The 10,162-nt window shown below is 29.6% G+C and overlaps 1 protein-coding gene across 1 annotated transcript; it reads left to right on the top strand.

Moving 5' to 3' along the window:
• Positions 1 to 5,850: 5,850 nt before the first annotated feature.
• LOC101494128 (probably inactive leucine-rich repeat receptor-like protein kinase At3g28040) lies at positions 5,851 to 9,942 on the top strand. Its single transcript, XM_004491992.4, has 2 exons — positions 5,851 to 7,536; positions 8,121 to 9,942. Exons 1-2 carry the CDS (start codon positions 5,981 to 5,983, stop codon positions 9,598 to 9,600), a joined length of 3,036 nt encoding a protein of 1,011 aa, XP_004492049.1. The 5' UTR covers positions 5,851 to 5,980; the 3' UTR covers positions 9,601 to 9,942.
• The last annotated feature ends 220 nt before the right edge of the window (positions 9,943 to 10,162 follow it).

Raw genomic sequence — 10,162 nt, 5'->3', positions numbered from 1 at the left:
CCATATGCTCTAACACTGTAGATGAACCTAAACACGTGAAATCTTAAGATTTTATGATTTAGGTCTGACTACTAATAACCATGAGACATATTTAATCAATGACTTCAACGTCCTTAACGTTGCAGATCCAAAGGCGTAAGTATTTAAACCACTTTAGTATTATAAAATTTGTAAGCATTTTTCTGTTTTATGATACTAGCCTGGATGTTGTGAGTTTTTTCGCAGACTCATCATTTTCGATTTTTGACGAAATTATATTTGTTCTTGATCGATGTATTTGTTGAGACAAAATCCCTAAATTAATGTTTTGAAGATAATCCAATATTAATTATATTTGTTAATTATGATTATCATTATGATCTTATTAATTTTTAACTTTTGTTTATGGGTATATTTATTAAGATAGAAAATGAAAAACAAGTTAATTCATTATATGTTGAAGTATGCATATTCATGCAAGATCGCTTGGTCATTTTTCAAGCAACCAATATTGATTTGATCATCAAATCTAGACCCATATCATGTACACATCAAGGCAAAAATACAATTTTATGAAGTATGAAATGATTTGGAAGATTTCTCAAAAAAATGTCGAAACCAGATTGATGACAGAATGATTGCAGAACATTCTGGTTGTCTTATTTAAAGATAAAAGATAAATAAATCAGTTTTGGGATCACTAAAAGTTTGTCATGTATTTAACAATCTATCTACATTTGTTCATCTAAAAGCTCAAGTTATGAAACTCTTCTCTCAAGAAAAACTCCAAGCTCTTTTCACTATATTCATGGATCATTCTTTTTGAGTTATTGCTATCTATAAATCTCAAACAGATAGTTGAGAATCATAAAATCCCAAACACTTTTTTATCATACAATTTTATTTGTAACTCAAGTCTATCTTTTATGATAGATTGAGTGGGTTGTAAAAATCCTTCTAGTTTGAAAAGTGATTATAAAAATCCTTTATGGAGTGAAAGGTGGATATGAAAAATTCTTTTATGTGAAAGTTGAAAGTTGTAATTGGTCAAGTGTGATTAAGAAAGAAAGTGCAAAGATAGAACGTTTTGTACTAAGCATATTAGTGGAAATCTCACAAATTGTGAGGACTGAACGTAGCTCAGATTAGGTGAACAACTATACTTGTCTTGTGTGATCTTCTTATCCATTCTCTTTTATATATTAAGTATTCATAGAACACACATCACTTGATATTCCACTTACTTACTTTATTTCTTATTTTAACTCATCTAGAAAGTTTTGGTTATTTAATCTCTCATTACCAAGATTATTCCCAAATATATTAAATTAAGCACATGAATTAATTTTAAAAAATAAGTCACAATTCAAACCCATATTTCTTGTGACATTTATTTCTACTTTAGTATTTTTATTATTTGAAGTAATGAATATTATTTTTAGTCAAAAAAAAAAACCTTCTAAGCAATGGTGAATCTAGAAATTTTATATAATAGAGGCAAGAAAAATATTTTAAATTTTTATAAAATAAAATTTATGACACTAAAACACCGTAAAATAGTCTATAATAAGTAGGAAGATATTCCCACTTTAATGCATTACATTTTATATCATTGTACTCCTCAAAGTTATCTTATATGCATTACCAATTTATTTTCTTTCTTTTTTCAAGGCTCCTTCAGGTATCATTTTTCAACTTGAATCTATTTTTAATTGGTTTCTTTGAGGTGGAAATGAGGAAGTGAGTAAGTTTCATTGGGTCAATTGGGAGAAACTATGTTTTCCTTTAGAGAAGGCTGGATTAGGAGTTCGAGATTTGAAAGTTTTTAATAAAGTTATGTTAGATAAATGGTGTTGAAGGTTAAAAATCGAGTTAGAGGACCTCTATGTTAAGGTGTTGATCAAATATGGAGTGGAAGTTGGGGGATTTAGGGGGGGTAGTTCTATGGGTCTGTGTAGTGGAAGGATATTTTTGCGGAAAGAGTTGATATTGAAGATGAATGATTTGATTAAAAATTATTTAAAATTATTGGGAATGAGAGTAATACTTTGTTTTGGAAGGACCCGTGGTTGGTTGGTGGGGGTTTTGTGTGAGAAATTTAGTAGGTTATTTCATTTGTCTTTGTAACAAGAGAAAAGTGTTCAAGGGTGGAGATGGTATAGACAGTAATTTGTGTGGGAGGAGGAATTAGTGGAGTAGTGTAGGATTTTATTGGTTAACATTCATTTGCAGGTTAATGTAGTAGATAAGTGGTTGTGGAATAATACGCAAGGAGGATTATATTTGGTAAAGGAGGCGTATTTTATTTTGTGGGATGAGTTTATCGTTGGTGTCATCGCACCTCCGTTTTAAAACTTAGTGTGACATTCGTTTGTCCATTCAAAAGTATCAACAATTGTGTGGAGGTTGTTTCAAAATAGGTTTCCTACAAAGGATAATTTGTTTCGCCAAAGAATTATTTCTTTTGAAGATCAACAATGTGTAGTAGGTTGCAGGGAAGTTGAAACAATCTGTCATTTGTTCTTTGTACCCTCTTTTTGAATTTGTGTGGTATGGTATTTTAAATTGGTTTGGACTATTGAATGTGTTTCCTATGGATGGAATCAATCACGTTAACCAATTTGATGACTTTTTTTCATATGGATAGTTTGGTTTGTGGTGACGTGAGCGATTTAGAAATCAATAAATGAGACAATTTTTCATTCAAATGTTTTGAATGCAAATCTTATTATTAAGTATATTAAACTTTTAGCATGAAGGTAGATCAAATTGCATATAAAAGAATTTTATTATGGGGTATACAATCGGTGCTCTCAATCCTTGGAGTGCATTGGCATCGTTTGTGGTTAATTGTTTTGCTTCTTATTTGAGTAGTTTAGTTTGTACTTCTGATTTGTTTTGGTCATACGTTAGAAAAATTATAAATTTTATTTTGTTCTTGTTCTAAACACTTTTTGTGGTTAAAATGTTTCTTTAATATATGTATTTTTGATATACTCAAAAAAATTGTTTTTTTTTTAAATGTAAGTCTTTCGATGACAATGAGTAATCATAAAAGTGACCATATGTAATAGTATAGAATTTGAATTTGATGAAAGTCCAAAATAATAGAAAACAATTTTTATCATCGTCTGACTTAACCATTAAATAAATAACTTAATTGATTAACAAAAGAAAAAAACTAGAAAAATTTACACAAACACACTCTAATCGATTAACCCAATAAAGTAATTGATTAACTAATATATTTAAACATCAATATATGCAAAATTGGGGACCTTAACTTCTTTCTATGGCTCGGAATTTTCTCCCACAAATGTTTTTACAATCTATTTCTCTCTATCTTATATTTAAATCTGTAATTTTGTATGAACTTTCCATCACTTTCAAAACTTGGTATTACTTTTCTATATAATATAGATTATTATAAATAAAGCATAATTAAATATGTGTGCAATTCACAAATATTAACTCAATATCAAAAAATAAAAAATGTGATTAAAATTTTGAAAGTAAAACAAGATTAAATTATAAAAATAGAAATGTGATTAAAAGAAATCACAATGATTATATTTCATTTTGTTCACTTATAATACACTTGTATTATATTTTATTTTGTTCACTTATATACACTTGTTAACTTGTAAACAAAAGTTGTCATGGATTTATTTTTGATAGCATACTCAAATTGAGACTTACTTAGGTTTATTCAACAAGGAAAGGCTCAAAAGCAATTCCGAAAGCTCGTGAATTATTTGGATATATAGTTGTTTCAGTCACAATATGTGACTGAGACTTATTCATTGTCGATGACTAAGGAAGGGTAATAGTAGACTTGAATAACTCACGTCACGAGTTAGTTGGACATTTCGCTCTCTTAATCACATTTAATGACTAAAACTTATTTGTTGTCCATGTCTAAAGAAGGTTTGTGAGTCATTTGTACTACTCGCATTTTATGTTGTCTTTGCATAACATTAACAAATAAAAAATAAAAGAATTTAAACACAAAATTTGAACACACATATATAAATACATATGATTTAATTATTTAAAAAATACACATTATTTAATTTCTTTCTCTTTTTAACATTTTAAATTTTTGTCAGCGTGTCTAAATATTATGTCTAAAAACTTTTCACCACATAAGAGTTTCTCATCGGTAAATAGTAAATTTATTTTTGTCACTTATTCCTATAGGGTCTATTGATAATATACAGCAAGGCTATGATATGATGGAGTAGTTGTTAGCTATGAGTTTTTTTTACTAATATTCTCATTTCACCGTTGATTTTATTTTAGTTAATTAAAGAAATGACAAGAAATAAACATTTTCATATGCATGTTATTGTCACATGACAACCCATGCTAAATAATTTATATGTTCTGCAACATAACAAATAAAATATTATTTTGAAATATGTACCAAATTATTATTATTTTTTTTATAAAACCAAATTATTATTCTTTGTGTATCAAAATAATATTATTTTGAAATTGAACACCACGAACTTTCTCTCTCCAGAAACGAAATTGATTCTATAGCTACCGGACCCGAGATTCTTTTTCTATATATAGAAGAAGGACAACCCAATTTTAAATTATAAAAACAAAAACAAACCATAAATTTTTTTGTATTATTTTAATTAAAAAAAATATTACTTCTATCCGTAAAGAATTTTTAAGAAGAAAATTTGTCGTAAATATAAATAATTTTTTAAAATTATCAAGTGCATTTATTTTTTTCCATTATATCACATAATTTCTTCATTGAAGCATAAAAATAAATGCATCATATCATATCACATAATTTCTAAACTAATTGTGATTCAAATAAAATACTCATTCCCATTTGAATGGTGATAGTAAAAGTACAAAAACACACAAAGCAAACAGTAACATGCATGAAAACAAAAATATTAAAAAAGTGAATACTTTCAAAATAGGAAGAGTGAAAGCACAAGGAGCAAGAGTTTCCAAGACACGACAAAGCCTTTTTGTTTGGACAAAAGCATTGTAAGTTGTAATGTGGTGGCAATTTTGTCAGTATAGGTGTATCTATATATATGTATATATGTACATGATCACGGACTACACTAACATTACCATATAATTCATATTCACCTATTATTTGCTTTTTCAATGGCCTATGATTTCTCATCCTTATTATAGTAAATTATTTTTGGAGTGAATTACCGATTTTGTCTTACACTAAATATTAGATAGTAGCACAAATAGAATTTGAATAGGAGCTAATTCAACCAACCCTACAAAATTTATTTTTAAGGTGAAAAACAATCTAAGTTAAGACTTTACACCTCAAAATTTTGAGTCTAAAAAAGGCATAAAAATTTAATTTAATTATGAATATATAATACGACAGAGTTATTGACATTTATCTGGTTCAGTTATTTAAAATAAGAATTTCATATATATTTTAATTTAAATTTAATTGTTCAAGATAAAAGTCTCATATCTATCTTAACTTAAAATTTAATTATTTTTTATAAGTTTTATATTATTTTATTTTATTAAAAGCATCTATAATATTTACATTAGACATTTAATTATGTCGTGTTGGTTGTGCTTTTACTACACATCCTCAATAATACAAAATTGATTTCTTAAAGTGAACGATTTTTTTCACTAATAAACACATCTTCATATCTCATCCAATAACAAAGTTAAAAACTAATCAAACAAGATACAATAAATATTAAGGACTATTAATTATTTTATAAATAAATATTAGTCATTAGTATGTTACACCTCAATGAATAGTAGGAGAGAAGGTGTAAGTTGAAGATGAAGTTAGTGAGTTATTACTCTTATTCTTCTTTCTTTCTCGTGAACAAACATGTAACATCATTTTCAATGACCTAGTGAAACATCTACCATTCATTACATTTGTCACATGTCAAACTATATCCTTAAAGAAAAAAAAATACAACAAACCATAGTCATAGCAAACTAGCAAGAAAATTAAACATCAACAAGAAGAATGAAAAATTCTCACAACTTTCATCACTCTACACTTCTCTTAACATTCCTACTATCATTCTCCTATCTCCTTTCATGTTTAGGAAACAATGACATAGCCATTCAACTAAATGATGATGTACTTGGTTTAATACTCTTCAAATCAGATCTCCATGACCCTTTTTCACATCTCTCATCATGGAATGAAGATGATGCAAATCCATGTTCATGGCAATACATAAAATGCAATCCACAAAACACAAGAGTTATTGAAGTTTCATTAGATGGTTTAAGTTTATCAGGTAAACTAGGAAGAGGTTTTGAAAAGTTGCAACATTTAGTTTCATTATCACTTTCTCATAACAATCTAAGTGGTAACATTAGTCCTTTTCTCACACTTTCAAATACTCTTCAAAAACTAAACCTAAGTCACAATTCATTTCATGGTGAAATTCCTATTTCATTCATCAATATGAGTTCAATAAGATTACTTGATCTTTCTCATAACTCATTCAATGGTCAAATTCATGAAACTTTCTTTGAGAATTGCTTTATGCTTCATCAACTTTCTTTGGCTAGAAATTTATTTGAAGGTGAAATTCCTATGAGTCTCTCTAAATGTTCTTTGTTGAATAGTCTTAACCTTTCCAATAATCTTTTTAGTGGAAATGTTGATTTCAACAAACTTTGGTCATTGAAAAGGCTTAGGAACATAGATCTATCCAACAATGGTTTATCAGGTAATTTGAATGATGGAATTTCATACATTCATAACTTGAAAGAGCTTTTTTTACAAAATAATCAGTTTTCAGGTTCTTTACCAAATGATATTGGATTATGTATTCATTTGAGTAAATTGGATTTAAGTACTAATCATTTTAGTGGTGAATTACCTGAATCAATTAAGAGATTAAGCTCTTTGAGTTATTTGAAGGTGTCTAATAATGTTTTGTTTGGTGAGTTTCCTCAATGGATTGGTAATTTGACTAGTTTGGAACATTTAGAGATTTCAAATAATGAGTTTTCTGGTTTGATTCCATATTCAATAGGTGAATTGAGATCATTGAGTTATTTAAGTGTTTCTAATAATAAGCTTGTTGGAAACATTCCTTTGTCAATTGTTTCATGCACAAAGCTGTGTGCGATGAAGTTTAGAGGTAATGGTTTTAATGGTACTATACCTGAGGGCTTGTTTGGATTAGGAGTAGAGGAAATGGATTTTTCCTATAATGAGTTTACAGGTAAAATTCCGGCAGGATTCAACAGGCTCTTAGAAACTCTGACGAAATTGGATTTATCAGATAATCATCTTGAAGGGAATGTTCCTGCAGAAATTGGCCTGCTTTCAAAGCTGAGATACTTGAATTTGTCTTGGAATGATTTTCATTCAAGGATGCCACCTGAGTTTGGTTTACTTCAGAATCTAAGAGTGTTGGATCTTCGGAATAGCGCGTTGTTTGGTTCGATTCCAGAAGGTACTTGTGATTCAGGAAATTTGGATGTTCTTCAACTTGATGGAAATTCATTGAAAGGGCCTATTCCTGAAGAGATTGGGAATTGTTCATCTCTTTACTTGTTGTAAGTGATTCTTATTTCTAAACTCTAGTATCATTTTGTACACATGTTTTCTAAAGATAATAAATGCAAGGCATGTTCGGATTTGCTTATTTGAGCTTGTTTACTAGTATAAGCACTTGTAAGACTGTTTGAAAGAACTTATAGATAGAAACAACTTATGATATGTTCATAAGATATTTTTCAGCTTATTTCCATCAGCTCTGCGAGATAGCTTATGATAACAGTTTATAGGTTATTTTTAAGATAAAAATAATAAGGATTTATTAGGATTGACTTATTTGAATTTATCTACTGATATAAACACTTGTGAAAATGTTTAGGAGAACTTATGGATTGAAACAACTTATGATATATCTGTAAGATGTTTTCAGCTTATGACATGTCTATAAGATGTTTGAAGCTTGTTTCCTTATTCTCAATAGAATAACTTATGAAAACAATTTATAGCTTATATAAATATGGTTTGACTTTATTTTATCTTTTGTTACAAAATAGCTTACAGGTAATCACTTATATGGAAAGAGATGATGCTTAATTAAAATATATATCCAAACATGTCCTAATTCCTATCTATTTGTATGCAGGAGTTTGTCACACAACAATTTAACCGGTTCAATTCCAAAATCCATGTCAAAGCTAAACAAGCTCAAAATCCTCAAGTTGGAATTCAATGAACTAAGTGGAGAACTACCAATGGAGCTTGGAATGCTTCAAAATCTTCTAGCTGTAAACATATCACACAACAATCTCACAGGAAGACTTCCAACTAGTACAATTTTTCAAAACTTAGACAAAAGTTCATTGGAAGGAAACATTGGTCTTTGCTCACCCTTGTTGAAAGGTCCATGTATGATGAATGTTCCAAAACCTCTAGTTCTTGATCCACATGCAAATAACAACCAAATGGATCCTCAAAGAAATGAATCAACTATGTCTAGTTCATTTCATCACCACAGGTTCCTTAGCATTTCAGCTATTATAGCAATTTCTGCTTCTTTTGTCATTGTTTTAGGAGTTATTGCTATAACTCTACTCAATGTTTCTGTGAGAAGAAAACTTTCATTTGTTGATAATGCTTTGGAAAGCATGTGTTCAAGCTCTTCTAGATCAGGAGCACCAACCACAGGTAAACTCATTCTGTTTGATTCTCAATCATCGCCCGAATGGATAGCCAATCCAGATTCCTTGCTCAACAAGGCAACTCAAATTGGTGAAGGAGTTTTTGGAACAGTTTACAAAGTTCCATTAGGTTCATCATCACAGGGAAGAATGGTAGCAATCAAGAAACTTGTAACATCAAACATACTTCAATATCAAGAAGACTTTGATAGAGAAGTTAGGATCCTTGGAAAAGCAAGACACCCAAATTTAATAGCTTTGAAAGGATACTATTGGACTCCACAACTTCAACTTTTAGTATCTGAATTTGCACCAAATGGTAACTTGCAATCCAAGTTACATGAAAGACTACCTTCAAATCCACCACTTTCTTGGCCTATTAGATTCAAAATTTTGCTTGGAACAGCTAAAGGACTAGCCCATTTGCACCATTCATTTAGACCATCAATAATTCACTACAACATAAAACCAAGTAACATCTTACTTGATGAAAACTTCAACCCCAAGTTATCTGATTTCGGATTAGCTAGGCTTCTTACAAAAGTTGAAAAGCATGTTATGAGCAATAGGTTTCAAAGTGCTTTGGGGTATGTGGCACCTGAATTGGCTTGTCAAAGCTTAAGGGTCAATGAGAAATGTGATGTGTATGGTTTTGGTGTGATGATACTTGAGTTAGTGACAGGTAGGAGGCCAGTGGAGTATGGTGAAGATAATGTGTTGATATTGAATGATCATGTGAGGGTTTTGCTTGAACATGGTAATGTTTTGGATTGTGTGGATCCTAATTTGATGAATGAGTATCCTGAGGATGAAGTTTTGCCAGTTTTGAAGCTGGCTATGGTTTGCACTTCTCAGATACCATCTAGCAGGCCTAGTATGGCAGAAGTTGTGCAAATATTGCAGGTCATCAAAACTCCAGTTCCTCAGAGGATGGAAGTATATTGATGGGATTAAGACTACGCCCCAACAATTCAGATTGACGACATGTCTGGTGTTCAATATGTGTTAGTATCGAACACCAAGATGACACAGATTCAAGACGTGTTTGGTGTCCAACATGTATCGGTGTAAGACACTACTAATTTTTTAAATTATTAACATTGTTTGTGTTAGTGTCTTGTTTGGTGTATGTGTTTGTATAAGCAATTAATATGTTTCTATGTTTTGCTAGCTTCAAGTAGATAAAGTATTCTTTACTATCAAGATTATTATCTTTTTTTTCTATTTTTTTCTTTTATGTTATGTAATCTTTTTAACTATTGCATAATTTGGTTTATGTGGACTCCAGTTCATTGAGTATAACTGTATAAGAAGGTCTTTTTCACCATTTTATAAATATGTAATTGTCAACTCTGATTTTCTCTTTTATGAATGATATGAATTTATTATTGAGAGTATGTATTCTCTGATTGGATTGTACACTTACATAATTGTAGTTTATTTTTCTTTCATTACATTTCTTTTTTTTTTTTTTTTTGTGAGAAAGAAATCTACTGCTCTAATGGGG

This window comes from Cicer arietinum, chromosome 3, assembly GCF_000331145.2.
Source record: "Cicer arietinum cultivar CDC Frontier isolate Library 1 chromosome 3, Cicar.CDCFrontier_v2.0, whole genome shotgun sequence".
In the NCBI taxonomy this organism is placed as follows: domain Eukaryota; kingdom Viridiplantae; phylum Streptophyta; class Magnoliopsida; order Fabales; family Fabaceae; genus Cicer; species Cicer arietinum.
The sequence above is the reverse complement of the archived record's forward strand: the minus strand, read 5'-3'. Positions and strand labels throughout refer to the sequence as shown.

Bases quoted from the DNA above. Each gene is read 5' to 3' on its own strand.
- LOC101494128 (XM_004491992.4), top strand. From the start codon at position 5,981: ATGAAAAATTCTCACAACTTTCATCACTCTACACTTCTCTTAACATTC. The intron at 7,537-8,120 runs GTAAGTGATTCT...ATTTGTATGCAG, and splicing joins TGTTCATCTCTTTACTTGTT to GAGTTTGTCACACAACAATT.